At 35.6% G+C, this 20,290-nt stretch overlaps 1 protein-coding gene across 1 annotated transcript; it reads left to right on the forward strand.

Moving 5' to 3' along the window:
- Positions 1-394: 394 nt before the first annotated feature.
- Positions 395-18,714, forward strand: LOC102808707 (uncharacterized). Its single transcript, XM_006814823.3, has 13 exons — positions 395-503; positions 1,646-1,953; positions 2,464-2,592; positions 2,867-3,075; positions 3,730-3,888; positions 4,179-4,326; positions 4,422-4,606; positions 5,237-5,730; positions 6,008-6,133; positions 10,246-10,400; positions 10,664-15,303; positions 16,212-16,340; positions 17,495-18,714. The coding sequence occupies exons 2-13, from the start codon at positions 1,680-1,682 to the stop codon at positions 17,702-17,704; spliced, it is 6,858 nt and encodes a 2,285-aa protein (XP_006814886.2). The 5' UTR covers positions 395-503; positions 1,646-1,679; the 3' UTR covers positions 17,705-18,714.
- The last annotated feature ends 1,576 nt before the right edge of the window (positions 18,715-20,290 follow it).

A 20,290-nucleotide genomic window follows, 5' to 3' on the forward strand; every position in this document is an offset into this window, starting at 1 on the left:
CCAGTTTACATGCTTCAAGGAGCGCTAACCGTCCTTAATCATGGGTGTGTGTGTGTTTTTGCGATGTTTTATCTAATACACTATTTCCCCCTGCAACAACTTGCAGACATTGTCTCTTTCTCTGTGTCTAGCTTGCATATTTTTAAACAAATCTCCCACCCGTCATGATTTTAAGTAGTCGACCCATAAACCAATCAATATGTTGAACGTCCATGGTTGAAGCTCCATTGTTGAACGTAGAAATGTCCTTTCTGTAGTACTGCAATCATGTAGTAACGAAAACATAATGTCCATTGTTAGTACAATCAAAGTCAATGGATTAATGTTTCCCTTCAAGTTGTCACACAAAAACTGGGTAACAAAATAACAACATGCTGCAAAAAAAAATAAAATGACGAAGACGAGAGTCACTTCCGGTATCTTTGGAATGTTATCGCAATGTATTGTGGGAGTATGCCAAACAAGATGGCGGATATTATCATCTCTGCAATTTAGTAATTGAGGTAAGAATTTTTGAAAAATTGCCTTCATTTCAACACCATAACGCTGATAAGGGCACACAAATCAACGATTGTGACCACCCTTTATTGAAATACACTGCTCATTTCTCGCAGTACGTGACACATCGTCGCTTAACACCGCGGTAAAATTTAGTTTCTCCACTGTGGTGTCGATGACCCCGGCGGTTTATTTTAACATTGCTGCTGGAAAACAAATTGATGCCGTATGTGTCGTGCTGCATGTCACGGTACTCCGAAATATCTAGTTCTTTATATATGTATATATGTTCTCTTTATTTCGAGGGAATTGATTTTGAACAACCATGGTATCGATACACGACGTCCAGTTTTATTTGTTTATGCTGAACCAAGCCACAATGATTAATAATAAATAATCGTGATCTCTTTAACTTACACTTTCTTACGTTGTGCCAGTCTATAGCAAATTAAATAAAAAATAGAGGATTGGTGAAATGATTCTAGCACAAAATGCAAGCCTTATCTTGTACCGTAACGTTTTGAATTATTTTTAGACGTTTTTCAACGGTTGTATTGTGTACAAATGTCATTGAAATGCAGATTATTGTATAACATGTCGTACTCGAATACGAGTTCGTAATCGCCTCATATTCTATTATTCATTAAATTCACCATTTATTCTTATTATTTAACAGCTCTGACTTTTAAATTAATCCAGTCTGCATAATATTATTTACATGAAGCAGCTTGTTTTAAACAATATAAAAGCGCCATCAGATGTATTGCTTTATCAGCAAAAACTAAATAAAAAAATAATGAGAACTATTGAGCAGGACAATAGTTAAGATATACAAATTGGACATCTTTGTCAAGTCAGCACTTATTGAGTATTTCAGGAAACTCTGTTACAGTGGGGAAATTAAAAAAAAAAGTGCCCCACTCAGCATTTTTTTTAAAAAATTTTTTTAATTGGAGCTTTATTTTTTTTTCTTTATTTTTTTTTTATGTTCAACCATTTTTATCTTCTCCCAGAGATATTATGAGTTTATAATGTTAAATATGCAAAGCTATTGAAATATATTGCTCTTGCTTCTTGTCAATATTTATTATTACTGGTACAATGTATTTCCAACATTCATATAATTTTCTTAACTTTTCTGATACAGGTTGTGACGGCTATCTTCATGACTTATTCTTAGTATGGCCGAAAAAGAAGAATTTATTGAACAATCAGAATTAGCTATCGCTGCTGATGTAGAGGAACAGTATACTGCTCCACCGAGAGGTAAGAAACGAAAAATTGAAGAAGATGCTCCATTCAAAAGTGATTCTGATTCAGAGTCAGAAGAAGAGTCCAAAAAAGTGAATAGTGGTGATTCCAGTGCATATGTGAAAAAACAGAAATTTGAAGAAGAAAACTTAGTAGTTGCATCTGAGGAGGAAGATGACAGTGACAACGAAGATGATGATGAAGGCAAGTTTATAATTATTTATATATACATATATATGTTCAAGAGATAAGAGTTTCTTTCGGCCCCCTCACCCATAAATCTAATCCTAGCCCTGCGCCTCCAATACCCTTCCCATTTCAATTATATATGTTCCTCTTCAGGACACATATAGTTATATGAGGGGCATATACAGTTACATTGGGGGGCTGGAGTATTAGGGTTCAGAAACTCTTTCCGTTCAAGAAAACTTTTATCAAACCTTTTTTTAAAAAACATTTCATAAATGTATGTTTTGGTCTTTTTGAAAGTATACAAACCTTACATTATCATTTTGCTTTGATGGGAAATTTACAAAAGCATTATAGCAAATATGGTAAACGTCTAGTCAATACTCAAAAACACATAGGCACTTACAACAAGGAACCTTTTCCCAATATAAAAGACATTCAGTGTATTATTGTGAATTATTTTTGCTTGGTCCAATGTAACTATTTGTTGTTTAAATCAAAAATTTTATTTTAACCTTTAATAAGGTGAAGATGGAGACAGTGATGAAGATAGTGATGACAAGGATGAAGATGATGAGGAAGACGATGATGATGATGAGGTAATTGAAGGAGAAGAAGATTGCGGAGAAGAGGAAGGTGATGATGTTGGGGAAGGTGAGAATTTATATTACTGCTAAAATTGTAGTTATTATTAGTAACAGGGAATGTATTCAACTTCAAAAATGTTTGAAATTCATTATACATTTATTATGAAATACATACTTGATGGTTCCCATTATGTGCATGTGTATCTATGTAGATTGCCATGTATTACCTGTTTAGTTACTGACATGATATAAATTAAGTATCTTGTTCTCTGCTGCTGCATTGTTAAGTCTTACTGTCTGTTGTAAAATATATTAATTTATGAATCCATTGTGCCTTGTAGACATTGAATCTGATGAGGAGGGTAGTTCAGAGGAGGAGGAGGAGGACGTGGTAGATGAGGAGGAAGAAGATGATGATGCACATGAGTGTTCAAATGATGAGGAAGAAAAGTGCCCTGTTTGCTTGAATAGTTTTGATGAACAAGATGTTGGGACGCCTGAAAGCTGTGACCATACATTCTGTCTTGAGTGTATTCTTGAGTGGTCCAAGGTAATCCTTACACCATACCTTTCCACACCATTTGTAGTTAACCATACTGTATCCTTACCTTAAGGAAGTTTGAAATAAATTGTCATGTTCATCATACTTTTTTTTTATAGGTAATTGGGTCACTGGATAATGTTTTGAGATAAAAGGGTCCAAAATGTCATGAAAAATAGTCAAAATTGTAATTTTTACTCTGGTCTCTATGGTGAGATTATTTCTCCATATCTTAAAATGTTGCTCAGTGACATGGGAAAAAAAATATGTTATTATTGACATGAATCTAAATGTTGTGAAAACTTTTCAAAAAATTGACAAATAATTTAATGAGTTTCCAAGGTGACAATAATTCTCCATTATATGCAATGAATGTATTGCATGTGCAGTAACATGCTCAGTACTGCAGAATTTAACTTTGGTTCGAACTGCCTTATGACATACCTCACACTGAAATATACAAATAATGATTACAAGCATACAAGTTTGACGCAACAGCTTAGTTACTGCTGTGAAATCTATTTTGAATTCTACCAGTACTACTAATCTATTGTAAATGGAGAATTTGACTAGATGATTACCAAATGATTACAAACTGGTGAGATGATTTCCCTTATAGTGTTCTTCACTAAACAAGTTTTGATTCTTTTTTTTTTCACTCAGAATGTTAACACATGTCCAGTAGACAGACAAATTTTTCGATCTATCCTGGTTCGACATTCTTACCATAGTGATGTTGTTAGGACTATTGCAGTTGATGACCATACACAGCCAGAGAATGAAGACGATGACGACGGTGATGATGAACCCACATATTGCGAGGTGAGAACTTCATGAATTCAGTTGAATGGATTACTGTATATTTTAATTTGCACTATAAAACCATTTATTTTTCATTGCTAAAAATTGTCATGACTTGATGATTTAAGGCGTGACTGACATTTTGGTAGGGTCGCTGACTGAAGACTAAAAAACCTCAGTGACAAGTTTACTACAGCAATATTTTTCCCTGATTCTAGAAACCTATTTCTCATGAAATCAAAGTGGTTTACAGGACTAGTACATGACATTTATCAGGTCCTAATTAACTAATAATAAAATTGTATTATAAGGTGTGCGGAAGATGTGACAGAGAAGATCGATTACTTCTCTGTGATGGATGTGATGCAGGCTATCATTGTGAATGCTTAGATCCACCGCTACGTAATATCCCAGTTGAAGAATGGTTTTGCCCAGAATGTGCTACTGATAATACTGAAGGTAAGTTTTCTATACCTGTCTTCTTGCAGCTATGTTAAACGTCACTGAAACCAAGCTATTAAAATGATTGTGACCTGTTTTCATTTTCGTTACAGAGCTTGCTGTAGTTATTAGCAGTGATGAAGATGAAATTGCCAATTTACTTGATGATCAAACACCAGATTTGTCTTTGCCTCGATTGCGATCACAGCCTACCCGTGTTATTGCACGTACTCGTATCAGTGAGCGTGTCAGAGCCAGCATACAGAGAGCGAGAGAGAGAGCCCGAAGACAAGATCAAGTAAGTAAGAGATACAGTTTTGTGTACATCATGTAATGTAACATGCTGACATACTTACTTTGAATCCTGTATGACATCCAGTGTAAAATGATAATTAAATATTTACATGTGAAATAAGTTTTACAATGAAAGCCTGATAACAAAGTATCTATAAAGCTCCTGATGTATTGCTACTATTCCCAATGTAATACACATGGGTATTATAAAATTGCAACTAAAAAATGAGTCACTTCTGCTGACAAGGTTCCGTATTACAATAGACAAGGCAGTTGTATTGTTATTGTTCACAAATAATACCTTTGACTTCAAGACTTTGGGTTTTGAATTTTATCTGTCGTCCTATACAATTACAATATATTGTGTCAATGTGGATGCAATTTCATGCCTATCTAGTCATCAGTATTGACATCAACCCTGATGGACTCCCACTTATGTAAGTTATTATACCTGAGCTAAATCTGTATGAGTTACATCACAAATAATTCAAAACACTCAACTTTTTTTAAAAACATATGAATAATGAAAACCAAGACCTGTTCAAATTCATCATAATCTGCCTGTTCATGTAGTACCCAAGTTGTGCACTGCTCTTGCTAAAAAACAATTTTGTTTTTGTTTTTTTCACAACAGAATGCCAGTACTTCCAGAAGAGGAACAGCCGCTGATGACAGATTACAATCAAGTACAGCAACTGCTGCAAGCAGTTCTGCTTCAACTCCTTCCACATCACGTACACCTCAAAGAAAAACTAAGCCAAGAAAGAGGACTACCACCAAAAAAAGAAAAGTCAAAAAGAGAAGAAAAACCACAAAAAAAAGAAAAGGGAAGTCAAAGAAATCGACAACTACAACTACAGGAAAAACAGGCACTAAAAAAAGAAGGAAAAGGCGAAAGAAACGTAAAACAACAAAAAGAAAAGTTACTAGGTCACGTAAAGTGAAAACTGCCGTGCCAAGGACAGTGCGGGGAAGAATTGCCAACAGGCTGGGACTTGTTAAACCTAAAACTGGAAGTACTGTGCCGGTAGTGAAAGTACAACGAGATAGATCATTAGATTACAAGCGAAGTGAAATTGGTGTATCTTCACTCTTATTGACAGGAGACGATTCCTTTCTAGATTCTTTGTGAGTCTATTTTTTGACATAATCCCCATATTTTGAGTGTTTGTTCAGTATTATCATTTCTCTTGTGATGAGCAGTCATACCGGTAGTTGAAAATCTCTACAAATGTAATATGCACTTGACACTATGTGATTTATGAGCCTGGTTATTAATGAAGTTACAATGAGAGAAAAGGTCATACAATTTCCATCATTTTTGTAATGCTCATATGTATACAATCTATCAACTGTATGAGGTGTTGTCAGTCTATTTCCTAATTTAATTCTTAATTTCTTTTAGCGTTGAACCCACAACAAGCACTGGTATCACCAGGGAATCAGCTGGGGCAAGACGAGTAGGCAAAGTACTTTCAAGAACAGCTTTGAGTTCACATCGACCTATAGCAAGACCAGTAAGAAGGCATGGGTAGGTTAGAGGTTATATTATCCACTTACAACTTGATTGTATACTCATTTCTATTTGTAGACTGTTCTTGTTCAGGGGTTATAGGTTACAAGATAATATGTAGGATTTCCCACCTTCAAGTACAGTAATTTGTGTTTATTTAAGGTAGCGAGACTATTATTTGTGTTAAAAATTACGATTTTCACATTTATTTATTAAGGTAGAGATGCAGTTTATTTGGCTTGCTTTTTAATTGAGTAATTAGACAATGAAGATGGTATTATATATCCAACATGTTATATATTTTCTGAAAGCTTATTATACAAACTTTGTAAAACTTGTCTTTATTTTAAATATCCAGAATGCGTTTTTGATTTTGGGTAAAAAATATGCTTTTTTGGGCAAAAGTGGTTTAAAAAAAAATTAGCTTAAAAACTTCAAGTCCGTTTGTGGGTAAAATTACATCACTGGATACCTTGGTATACTACTAATTCAAATGCGTCCACTCATCTCTCTAACGGCTTTCAAAGTCGCACAGCATGACCTCAAAGTTCACTTTTTTCCATTTTTGCATAATTTATATATCCATGTTAATCGCGGACTTGTTATTTTTGTTCCACTCGCCGTAATAAACTGTCCGGACGCATTTTGAAGGGGGAACACCTTGTCAATAATGTGTGAAAATTTCGAGGCAAATGGCCAAAGCGTCTATCAGCTATTTTAATTTAAAACCCAAGAATTCACCAAAAATAGAAGACGAGAAAAAGGCTGATTTGCATATTTGAGCGTTAAATCGGGAATTACTGCTTTGTCATACTTTGTCATACTTTCTAGACTATTGAAATTGAAAGTTAACGTATAGACATAGACATTTTATGTAAAATCGTTGGACCAGAACAACTGCTCTTGAATTTATAAATCAGAAACACGTCATTCATACCAGTGTTTTGATGGGGTCGGTAAAAACACGTGGCAATGCCCAGTAAATATGACGTAATCTCATGAATTATTAAACAGGGGGCAGTCCTAGGAAGGTGACCTTTTATCACGATCAAAATATCATGGCTTCTCTTCGATGTATTTTCAATAAAAAATCTACGAGTATTTCAGAGCCTATGGTTTACCGTGAAGAGTACAAAGTGGGATATTAAATTATTTATCCTTGATGATTTTTATGTAGTATTGAGAACCAACTCCAGGAAGCGAAGGCACAATAATGAATAATCGCGTAATCCTAGAATCGAAACACGAGGCACAGAAGTTTTGTTCATCGTTTCCAATCCCATTTTTCCCAGTGCAACATATTTGTTAAAAGAAATATTTGAATTCTGTTCATTTTTTAAGGAGGCAATTTTTTATTTTTTCCGATTTTGGCAACGCCTTATTCAGGGAATTTCTAAGACAGTCGCAGACAATCAGCGCACGGATGTACGTACAAAACATGCTGTTGTACTACCGGCGACGGTCGCCTGCAAGAAGAGAGCTCCAGCTCCTAACGTAACAGTTTTAAAATTTCGACCGGTTTTAAATAATTAGTGTTGGAAATCTGACATGTTTTAAGAGTTCAAAATGAAGGTGCAATTTCGAGCGGTCGAATTTTTCTGAATAGAAATCGGCAAATGAAAAAAAATAGGAGTGCGAAACAGTGTGCTTCGTTAGTTTAAAAAAATGGAATGTCCGTCAAATTGACGTAAACTTACCCATTTTTCACGGAAAAAGCAAAGGTCGTGGCCGAGTTGCAGGCTAAAAAATTCAAAAATCAAAACAAAATCATCAATCAGTAAGTATTATGACAAGGAAAAAAAACATCAGACGCGGAGAAGCGGTCAGCGCGTCAAAAGAGTTGTTACCGTAATGTATCAAGTTACCTCTCTCTGTGATTTATTTTTCATTGAAATTATTTGGTTGTTTTCAATTAATTTTAGGGTACCTCTGCAATTTATTTTAGCATTGTCAGTTGTTTGCTTCATTGAATTAAACGGAGTTCGTCCGGTTGCAAACAAAGCTGTCTCGCACCACCTAGCAAAACTTGCGAATGATCGAAGTACAGGTACCCATTGGACAAAAGATACACAAAAGTTTGTATCTCCCCGACCCAGTGCAATACATCCGGTTAGAATCAAAGCTCACATGTCCCTTATTTGAGGGACCAGATTCTGCCGTAAATTCGGGATGAGATTTAGAAAAACAATAAAATGGGACTTTTAAGGTGTATTTTGGCGTCATTTTCGGACATTTCAATCATTCCTGATGCCTAAAATAGAGTCTAAGTTTTACCATAGTCATTGACGCCTATTCAAGAGTATGATGTTTATTGTGACTAGCGTGAATGGGTAAGCTTCGTTTCGACAATGAGCAGTTATCACTGTAAACAATGTTAAATTATTCTTCACATGCTCAGTTTATTTTTTGAGAACAATTATTTAAAAATAAAATCTCTCAGTCAATCAGAAACTCGGATTCATGCCTTCAGGGAAAGCCATGTTTGGACGCTCACCGGACGCTCACATCGATTTTGTTTTTCGTTCGGTGGGCTGATGCCTTCAGTGTAGCTTTTGCCTCTTCCGACATAGAAATCATCTGAATCTTCTTTCTACCTCTCTTTCTTTTCACACCACGCATAATGTATTGATAAAAATCAGGAAAAAACGCTGAGGAAATATAATGTTTGGTTTGCTAGCGAGCGAGAACTGATTTGAGAATAATTGCACATGCGCGTGAATTGAATGAACTATGACACGTACAATCTCGATTTGCATATTGTCAATCAAAGGTCCTGTTATTTGGTTACTCATGCAAATTAGGCAATTGGACATAAACATTGCCACGTGTGAGTGTTTTTTATTTTTAACCAGAAAATAAACAGCAATTTTAACGGTGTTCCAATAAGAATTCATTGGTCAAATTTTCACAGAATGTTCTTTAGATAAAAATCTATATAAAAAACGAAAAAAACTATTTTTGATTGAAATTCACAAATAAACTGCATCTCTACCTTAATTGATGAAATGCACTATGAACTTTCATCTGATAAAGTCAACGTAACATAGAATGTCATGTAAGTTGGTTAAAATGTAGACTTTCTGAAGGGAAGCAAGGCAGCTTCAGTAGTGTTTTCAAAAATCAACAACACAGGTTTAATCTGTGTGCCTATAAGTTTCAAAGATTAACTCAAGACAAAGCAATGTTAGGATGTGTTATCAGTAGCTTTCTGACACACAATGAGTGTTTCCAAACATTTGAGTGGTTTGTCGCCGCCCCTGTTTATTTCACAGATTAGTCATTTGCATATAAATGTGTTAGACACAAGGTCACACAGCCACTGAAAAAAATCATTAATTTTGGTGTTTTCATCTGCCGATTTTATCGAATTATAGCTATCCCATTCCTTTATTTTTTGGTTTCCAATAGCCTTACACATTTGGATGCCCCTACACATGTTAAAACAGACCTTGATGGGAAAACAAATCGATTGTGCCGATAAACAAGCTTGAAAATCTTTGCTGTGACTTCATGGACGTTTTCTAGGAGTTTATTTTTTTCAAAATACAAGGTCTTTAACAAAAAATAACGAATACTTATTGTCGTCGGATTAACACCAAATTTTCACAGCTTTAAGGTGACAGTGAGAGGAACTTGAATGTGTCCAGACAAACTATTTCATGGATTATTTACCAATGTGTTGTGGTTTGAGTTGGGGGCAATGCGACTAAACAGAAATTAAAATTCAGGATACTACTTTTCAAAACGCGTTGCTTGAATAAAACTGACCAGACACATTCAATTTACCAGACTATTGAACAACTAGGAAAAGTGAAAAAAAAACTTCCTATCACCAGCATAAATGCGTAATTATTTTTTTTACAAAAAAAGTAATTTTTCACTTTTGATTAAGTAACGCACCGTAGAATGCAGATACGGGCATGGCAAACACACCTTTGAAAAGCTTGAAGTCTGGCGATTCCAAAAATATATACTTTCCTGGGTCTATTTGTAGTCATTTAGTCACAATCAGAAGATGAAAACAAGTATGTCAATAATAGTCCCGCTACCTTAATGTAGACAGTTCCTCAACCACAGATTAAATATTCAGAATTATTTATGTTACATTTCTCTTACTGTTTTCATTTTAGAGAGGAAAGTGCTGTTCCTGCAGTGAAAGCACCAGTTGTTCCTCCTGTGATTGATGTACTAGGAGGTATCTTACAAGGACAGACATTGTTACATATGTCTAGTAGTGACATAACTATAAGTAGAGATGGTTCTTTGAAACCTCACATGCAGAAAGGTAAGGATGATGCATTTTGATGCTGTGGTGGCTCTCCTCTCATCAATAAACAGTAAAACACAGCCATAGTAAGCGTAGTATATTTTTGTTCATTCAAACGTTTCTAAAACTACAAAAGACAACAGGCTCTCTGCCAGGACTTTCTATGCTTTTTTACAAACATTAAGCTGAAGAATTAAGTATTGGTGAGCTATGTAATCGTAGATCAAACTGAATAGCATGTAGTACAGCTTTTATTTATTTGTTTTTCTTTCTGTTTTCAGAGAGTTTTAAGAAACCCACATCGCGAGTGAATCAACATATCAAACATGATACTCAGGATTTTACCATTGCTGACAACAAACCATGTGATTCTGTTGATGATCCTAGTGGAAATGAACCTGAATCCACCCAAGGTCATGTTGATAGTAGTGACAATCAGTCAAGTAATAACAATAAAAACATTAACAATTCCATTGTCAGTAACAGTAACTGGTCAGCTAGTACTTCCCAAAACATTGAAAGTTGCAGTGTTCTTCAAACACACAATAAGGATTCTGGGGATTTTAGTATTAGTGAAGGGACTGATAAGTGCAGTATGCACTCAAAAGACAGTGCAGAAAAGAAAACCAAAAGTAGTGAAGATGAGTTGAAACAGAGTATTTTAGCTGGTATGCAGGCAATGGACAATTCTGTACAAGAGACTTTTGAAATGTTGAACTGGGATACAGATACGGTTCAAAGTAAAGATAATCATGAAGGTATGAACATCCAAGCTGTGTTTAAAGATGTAAGCAGTGGGGAGGAAGAAGACACTGGTAAAAAAGAATTGATTTGTGATAAAAATGAATTTAATGACAAGAGTCTGAAAATATTGGATAATGATGAAAATGATTCCAATGCAAATGAAAACGATTCCGATAATGCTAATGAGCTAATGAGTGAGAATAGAGTTGATAACATTGAAAAACAGTCGGACACTTCTAAAAATGATTTTGACATCTCAAATGAACTGATAAATAATAGTGATGATCAATTTGATAATGCTGAAAAAGATTCCAAAGCAAGTGAAAATGAACTGGGTAATAGTGATGGAGAATTGGATAATTATGATAAAGAGTCTGAAAGGAAGGAGAATGAATTGGATCATAATGATAGAAATGAACTATGTAATAGTGATAATGGGTTAGACAATGATGAAAAAGACTACAGTGCATTTGTCATGGAAAGTGATGAGGAACATAGTTTAATAATGGACATACGTAGTGATGTGTCAGAACAAGAAGCATCAAACAGAGATGAAACACCCGACCCTGAGCTTGCTTTCGATGATGAAAATAATAAGAATGATGTAGAGAATGCAGAGGATAAAAATATAGTCAGTCTAGGTGATGTTGATCAGCACAGAGATGACCATGGAAGCACCGATAATGAGAATTCTGACGATAATGCTGTAGGTAATATGGAGGAAGAAAATATAGTCTGTCTAAGTGATGTTGATCAGCACAGAGATGACCATGGAAGCACTGATAATGAGAATTCTGATGATAATGCTGTAGGTAATATGGAGGAAGAAAATATAGTCAGTCTAGGTGATGTTGATCAGCACAGAGATGATCATGGAAGCACTGATAATGAGAATTCTGATGATAATGCTGTAGGTAATATGGAGGAAGAAAATATAGTCAGTCTAAGTGATGTTGATCAGCACAGAGATGACCATGGAAGCACTGATAATGAGAATTCTGATGATAATGCTGTAGGTAATACGGAGGAAGAAAATATAGTCAGTCTAAGTGATGTTGATCAGCACAGAGATGACCATGGAAGCACTGATAATGAGAATTCTGATGATAATGCTGTAGGTAATATGGAGGAAGAAAATATAGTCAGTCTAGGTGATGTTGACCAGCACAGAGATGAAAGTGGAAGCACTGATAATGAGAATGCTGATGATAATTCTGTAAAGGATGTGGGGATAGAAAATGTGGTAGGTCTAGGTGATGTTGACCTGCACAGAAATAACCATAAAAACTTTGATAATGGTGCTGATGCTGTAGAAAATAACGAGGAAGAAAATCTAGTCAGTTTAGGTGATGTTGACCAACACAGAGATGACTATGGAAGTACTGATAATGAGAATGCTGAAGGACCGGAGGATTTCCAGATGCCAAGCGATATGGAAGACATGGTGGCTATTAGTGAGGTTGGTGAAAGTTCAAATGAATGTCAGCTCGGGGAGGAAGAGGAGGATGTACTGGAGACGGGTGGTGCTGATGTTAATGATAGAGTTGAAGATCCTGAACAAAAGGATTTTGAGAAGAATGCTGCATTAGATGGGAAAGAAGAGGGTGAAATGGAGGATGATGGAGATGTGAGATGGGTTATCACAAAGACAACTGATGTAGTGACTGGAATAAAAGAAACTACCGGTGATGATACTGAAGAAGGTGAAATTATTGAAACTAGACATGACAAATCAAGATATCGTGGCAGGGAGCGAACACAAGACAGCAGAATTGTACAGTTAAATAGGAAAAGAAATAGTGAAAGCTTTGGTGCAGACAATACAATCCATGATGCAGATTCTCCAAACTATCGACAATGGGAACTGTCTACCAATCCCAAAATACCTATCTGTGAACTTCCTCGGATTCCAAGAATCAAAGGAAATGCAAGTGTCAACAGAGCCAAGAGCAGGGATTCTGATAAAAACAAATCCAAAAGTGCAAAAAAGAGTAAAAAAGATAAGGATAAGCCCAAGGAAAGGAAGGAAAAAAAGAAAGTTGATAAGAAAAAGAAAAGTGGAGAAAAAAGTTCAGACAAAAAAGACAAAAGAGATAAGCGTCCTCGCTCTGAAAGTTCTGATCGTTTTAAAAGAAGGAAATCTGATGATTATTCTAAAGAAAAAAGTGCATCCTGGAGAAATGATCATGGGGATAAGATATACCGTAAAGTTGAAAGGACAGAAAGAGACATTACAATCAGTGTAAGGAATACAGATAGGCGTGATAAAGTCAGACGAGAATTGACTCCTGCTGAGAAGTTTAGAGAACGGAGACGAGATGAGGACAGGAGTATCAGTCGTGGAAGACAAAGGAGTAGAGAGAGGGATAGAAAGATCTCTAAGGCTTCACCACTTCATGAATCACCGATGCGTAGCTCATCTCTTGAGAGATATCGAAAAGATAGGTGGCGGGGAGATAACAGAGGACAAGAAAGTGTCAGATACTGGGATGAGAAATTTAAAGAAAGGGAGTGGGATAGGTACAAAGTTCAACATGGTGATGTGTGGAGAGTGGATCGAACTTTGATGTGGGGTGAGGGTCGAAGGGAAGTTTTCTTTCATAAAGAACCTGAGCGATTGAGGTTTGAAACAACACAGGACAGTATGCGCAGAAAGAGTCCTCCTTTGCATTCAGATGGCAGAGAGGAAAGATACAGAAGGAAGGGGAATGTTTTGAAAGATAGAAGAGGGGATGTAAAAGAGACTGAACAATGGAAAGAGTCTGAAAGCAAACCCAAACTACATGTAGAAGCTAAACTAGAAGTGAAGTACAGTTTGAACAGGAAGGATGCTAAAAAGGCAGAATTTAAAACTGAGAAAAATCGAGATCATAGGAAGGGTGATAAAGAGAAAGAAAGACCTAAAGAAAACATAAAACAGGACCAGGAGAATAAAAATGTTGAAACTGTGAAAGTAAAACATAGAAGTGGAAAAAAAGAAAAAGAAATGAAATTTGATAATATTGAGACTAAACCTAAAGGTGTAAACATGCCTCATGTGGAAAAAAGGGAAAATGGGGTTAAAAGGACAGTAGAGTTGGAAGGTTTAAAACTAATAGAGCCTTCAGAACCTTGTGAAAAAAATGTAAAAAAGCAGAGGACAAGTTCTTGTTCTGAAGCGGCAGATGAGGCTGGTAGGTTGGATATTGTTAATGACTGGTTGACCAGTCATGTCATTGCAAAGGACGTTTCTCCTATGTTGGAACAAAGTAAAAGTAATGTCAAATCACTTCCGCACAACAATGACAGTAAAAGTGATGATCAATCTTCATCAGATGCAGCTGTTAAGAAACCTAAACAAACTTCCTCCACGGATCAAAATCAAGAGAAAAAAGAGACTGTTTATGATCCATTTGAACCAACTCGGACTCCAAGTCCACTTGTACATGCTAATAGTATGACTAAAAATGTTTTTGAATTGCCGTCTCAAACTGGGCCACAACAGAATTTGGCTGCATGTGTGCCGCCACTTGTCCCTTCTGATGTAAATGCACTTAACTTTGTTGGTGTTCGTCCGCCACCCCCACACCAGCCATTGGCACCCAGAATGGGTCTGAGACCAAATATACAACAGATTTTAGCAAACACTGGAGTGCCTTTAAATTTACAGCATATAGTAAGAATGCCAGTTCCTCGGCCTGGAATACGACCGTTATTGAATTTCTCTGGAAACATGAGTAATCCTCTTATGAACCAAGTGAGATTGTTAAATTTACTGCCAGCTCTTGTCAGTCAAAAAAATCAGTTGGGAAATCAGTTTATGCAACAGAGGCAACAACAACAAAATGCAGATCAGTTTAGGCCACAGCAAAGTACAAACATTGGGAGTGCATTTGTTGGATCCTATGGATCTGTTCCCCCTCAACAAACGTCTGCAACAAGCACTCTGCCAAGTCATCACATTGTTAAGCAAACAAACACTCTTATAAACAGTCCAAAGGGAAAAGCAAAAATGACACCACCTCCACCCACTGCAACAAGACCTGCCTCACCTCCTGCTGAATCCATTGAAACTGTTGACATGGAAATTGATATGTCTCCAGATAGTGATGAAGGCAAATTAGAAGTCATGCCAAGCATTGAAGAAGATGTTGAATCATCTGCAGTTGAACTTTATAACAAAGGTAGTCGTGAAAGGGTATGTATCATTTTCATATTATTTTTAATTCAAGACTGACGTTTCTCATAAGGTTTATGTATGAGTAATCAAATGAATTAATGTATTCATGATTGTAAACATCACAGTTGTGGTTAGAATCTTGTAAATGCACAAGGTAATAAGTTGCCATTACCGACTTACTGTGATTACTGGCTATCACAATGAAAAAAAACAGCTGCTCTGCCCCATACACAGCATATTTATACTTTGACTAAAGCTACACTGTCTTGGTCAAAGAGCAAGGGCTGATTTACAATAGTGATTTACAATTTATGTCAAGTTAACTTTTGTGATTACCCCCTCGGCATATGAATACAACCGTAGTGGTTTACTATCTGCATAAAGACAGATGTGTAGCTTTACGGGGATGAACATGTATGGCCAGAATAATAGGTCACATGACCGAGATTGGTATAAGCACTAGCAGTACACGTGTTAGGGTAACTAGCCTATTTTGCAAATGATAGTATTTTAGTGAATGGTGGCAATTTTGTCAGTATTAGGCAGAGTTTTTACTATTAGTTCCTATGGTGGAGATACAATGCTACATTGTGTATCTCATTGTCTGAAGTGATCTAGGGCGATTTTTTTTTATCTTGAATTATTTCAAAAATCTGTGTTTTAAAAGTGACAACAACTGTAATATTGCTTTCACATTGACTTCTATATAAATTTTGGATAATATTTGGCCAATTTTCTCTAAATATGGGGATATAAAACACAAAAATGCAGTCTCTTGTTATAGTGGAACTGTACTCTGGGATTGTATATCATGGGATTGTACATAACGAACCAACAAACATTGTCATGCAATTTATGACAACCTGGAAAATTTGTATCTGTGGTAAAACAAACTTATCTTGCATTATTCCTGAATTTGTTTTCAGTATTTACAAAAGCTTCAGCATCAAGAAAGGGTGGTTGAAGAAGTGAAGCTGGCAATAAAACCTTTCTACCAAAAGAAATTAATCGATAAAAATGATTACAAAACCATCCTGAGAAAAGCAGTTAATAAGGTAATATATTGCACTACCTTGTAGATCCAATAATAGTACTCACATGCAGTGCCCTAAAGTACACCACAACATTACGAATGTTGCTGCATCATTGCCAGCCATAACATTGGCAGTATTTTTTATAATATTCATGAGAAAACAACCAATTAACATTCGCTTTAGAGTTAGAATAACAAGATGTTGTTATTACCTATTTTGTGTCAAAATATTGTTGAGTAACTGTAGATTTGCAGTCTAGACATATTAACATTGTCATGTGTAAATATGTTAGGACTGTAGACAAAGTCTGACAGTACCAGTTTTTCGGTGAGAACAGCTCATTGTCGAAAACTTGCGACACACGGACGTATTCATAAGGAGTATTGACACAAGTTGTCACAAGACAAAAGCAGTTCCACTGTGTGTTTGACATCTTAAACACTACTGAACAATAAAGAGGTGTGAATATTTTTAGGCACGTTGTCGAAACAAATGAATAGGATTAGGAACAATGTACCAGCTCGTTGAAACAAAGTCGGTCACTGTCTTGTTGAATTGGGGGTGCGGTTAGTAATAGGTACTTTTCATGTTTTCAATTTTTGTTGAGAACTCTTTAACACTGAAGCCGAAATCGGGGGTGCGGTTACTATTAGGTATGCGGTTTATAATAGGATTTTAACGGTAATCAACAATATTTTGAAGTACAGTGTAGTTCTAATCATCCAGAGCAAACTCAGCAACAAAATCTTAGTGGTTTTCATTGCAACTAATGGATCATAATTTGATTTATTTCTTCAAAAAATAATTGATGCAATTGCAAACTGCTGAACAGATTTCTGCAGTTTTCATCCAATGTGTACAAAAAGTTTGAAGATTGATTGCTGTATGTACCGATATACTTTGTACATACACAGTCCCTATATCACTCTATATAGAGGAACAGTGGTACATACATGTAATTTCAAGGTTTCCTTTGGGAGTGTGAGCATGAATTGATGTCTCAAAAAATGTTATCCTTGTATCATTCAAATGTTATATAAGTGTGTGTGAATAATTCTGTTGCATCTCACACCGAGGTGATAAATGGAACATGTCAAAATAAAAAATGATCTAATGTATTAATAGCTCTAGCCTGTGCTGTACCCTAACTTTACAAATATCTCCTTCTTTTTCAGATTTGCCACAGCAAAAGTGGAGTAATTAACCCAGTTAAAGTACGCAATCTAGTGGAAGGATATGTTAAAAAATATCAAGGCAAGAAACTGCCTGACCAGACTAAAATGAAATTTAGTGGTAGCTGTAGTAGCAGTAGTTCTAATATTGGTACAAAAGTGAAAAATAATAGTGGACACCACCCAAGAACTTCCAGGACTGACCACCGGTGATACTTTTCAGGGGGGAAAGCAGGTTTTACACAGAGCAAGATTTACTTTTAACAAAAGCAGTATTACATTTAACTGTGTTAGTTATGCATCTAAGGAATGTGTAAACATCATAGTCGGTAGATGGTGCTAAGCGTTCCACTTTTTCCATCTCATTAACTTAATATTAGAAAATTACAATTTTATTTTATTTTTTATTTAACTTCTAAGACTTTAACTTTCAACAGCACAAGCTTGCAGAGAATTATGAATACAAAAATTATTCATTTTTGCTATATATATATATGTAATAATTGTAAATTTACATTTGTGGTTGTCTTATTGGAGTATTCAGTTAGCACACCAATATTGTAATCATGTATCCCTTTGCCAGATAATTTAGGGATGACAGAAGAAAATGCAATATTGAAACAAGATGAGATCTTCAGAAATATTATCGTAAAATTTTTATGTACGAACATAACAAATTAGGGATTTTACTTTATTTGTGATATGGTTTGTAATCATGTGTACTAAATTTTCCTGGAATGTAGTATTTTTCACTCATGTTCACACACTAGCATTATATAGGCTATTGTATCTCAGTGGAGATAGTTATTTGAATCATTCACCAGACATTCTATCATTGACATCCATTGTAGATGTTTACTGAATATAAGTTGTTTGCATATTTTTGCAATTTTAAATAAATATGTACAGATTTGCTTTTAAGTGTTTATGTTCGTAACTTACAGTAACAATTTTCAAGGAACAAAAATGCACTTTTGTTCCTTGAAAATTCCTCCAATTCAACTGATGCCATCTATCCACTAAAATTATAGCTCAGTAGCATCTATCAAAATAAAAAATGGATGTACTGCTCAACTGGCACTTTATTATGAAATAATACATTATATAGTCAAGTCAATGTGAAAGTACATTTACATGGGGCTAACAATCATTCAGAACGAAATAAGGTCACATTGTGATCAATGTATATTCTAAGTTTGAATTAAATCTGTTCACACAACTGAGATCCAGTGTGGTGAAAATGCGATTTTGATGCATTTTTAGCCTTACTAATGCAAAAATGCTCCTGTATATGCATGGCCATCTTCCCTAGCCAAGGTCTAAGTCTATTCAGCCAAGCCTCTAAACCTTGGCAGAACTACCATCAAATATGCGTATTCTAACAGCGCCCCCAGTAGTCAGTTGTGGCTAATCATTGTCCAATCAGTTTGCGTGTTGCAAATTTCTTTTTTGGCGTTTCATTTTAAACAAAATGGCGGCGCCCATTAATCGTGATATTTGTGATAAAATTGCAAAAGTTGTTGGTGTTGGTGCCCTCAAGCCTCGTCATGCACATGCAATCGACACAGTTTTGTGTGGGAAGGATAACTTCATAGCGACAAAACAGGAAGTGGAATTTTGTTTTATAATTTGGTACGTCCAAGCTGATTGGGCGCCTTGTTTCGAGGTGTGCCCAATCAGATCTCACTGCTTAAGATACGCAATTATCCTATGCGATCCCACACGATATCGTGTAGAGACCGATAGGTCGAAGACACAGAACAGTGCGATTCGGACGATTATGCATGTCTGATGGGAAAAGTTGGAATGTAATCTTGTATGTCAGGAATATGGATCCGGAACGACATTCTTTAATACCAATCAGCCATTTTTAAACCCCAAAAATGCACACAAAAAATGTATCAAGGTCCAATTGTGTTAATGTATGTGCCAAATTTAAACCAAATTCTTCCATAAACGATTAGGATTGATAAAAATGTGTGATTTTTGACTACCATTGTGAAGCACACAATGGGATTCTTTGCGGTTAGTATGTGCGCACATGTGTATTCCACTGATATCTCAAGAACCAGTTACAAGTATTAGTTTTCGATGAGTACATAGATGCTCTGGGTTAATTTGCAGACCAATTTTCCATCATTTCTCAAGAACTAACAATTTCAATGAAATTTGATGATAACACCAAAAAATATTCAGACATGGCCCAGAATACTACGGTAGTAGTTATTGCACCCTTCCAGACGAAATCACAAAGACACAAACCAAGTGAAACCAGATTTGAAGATGATAAGTATTCTTTGAGTTAATGAAACAAGACAATTTAAGTGAAATATTCACCAATATCTTAAATACACATGCTTAAATACAAAGGCACGCAACAATTATATTTGGCCAAAATCGGGTATTAATGTACCCACATTTGAAAATGATTTTTAAAAAATGTAGTTATTGTAGCCACAAAAAAATTTACAACACTGAGTCAACGAAGACAGACATTTTCCCCTCGCAAATCTTTTTGTACATCTATTATAAAACAGTTAAGATAAAAATGGCAGCTATGTGAAAGAAATACATGTGCATATACAAAGCACGTCCGTGCTGAAAGATTCAGCCACATGCCCACACACAGGATAAACCACTGTATATTATATCAATTTGCACGAACAATACAGTGGTTTATAGTAGCATACATGTAATATTTCAAATTTGAAACCAAAAGTTTAATTTGGAGCCTAAATCTTGAACAGTTGTAATTGTAACAGTAAATTGTAAGTATGTTGAGGAGATACTGCGTTTAAG

This window comes from Saccoglossus kowalevskii, chromosome 1 (assembly GCF_978046115.1).
Source record: "Saccoglossus kowalevskii chromosome 1, keSacKowa6.1, whole genome shotgun sequence".
In the NCBI taxonomy this organism is placed as follows: domain Eukaryota; kingdom Metazoa; phylum Hemichordata; class Enteropneusta; family Harrimaniidae; genus Saccoglossus; species Saccoglossus kowalevskii.

What these genes read in the sequence shown, in the direction of transcription:
- LOC102808707 (XM_006814823.3), top strand. Translation starts at nt 1,680, where the DNA reads ATGGCCGAAAAAGAAGAATTTATTGAACAATCAGAATTAGCTATCGCT. An exon ending in ATGAACCCACATATTGCGAG is followed by an intron (nt 3,889 to 4,178) that starts GTGAGAACTTCA and finishes TTGTATTATAAG; the next exon opens with GTGTGCGGAAGATGTGACAG. An exon ending in TGAGAAAAGCAGTTAATAAG is followed by an intron (nt 16,341 to 17,494) that starts GTAATATATTGC and finishes CTTCTTTTTCAG; the next exon opens with ATTTGCCACAGCAAAAGTGG.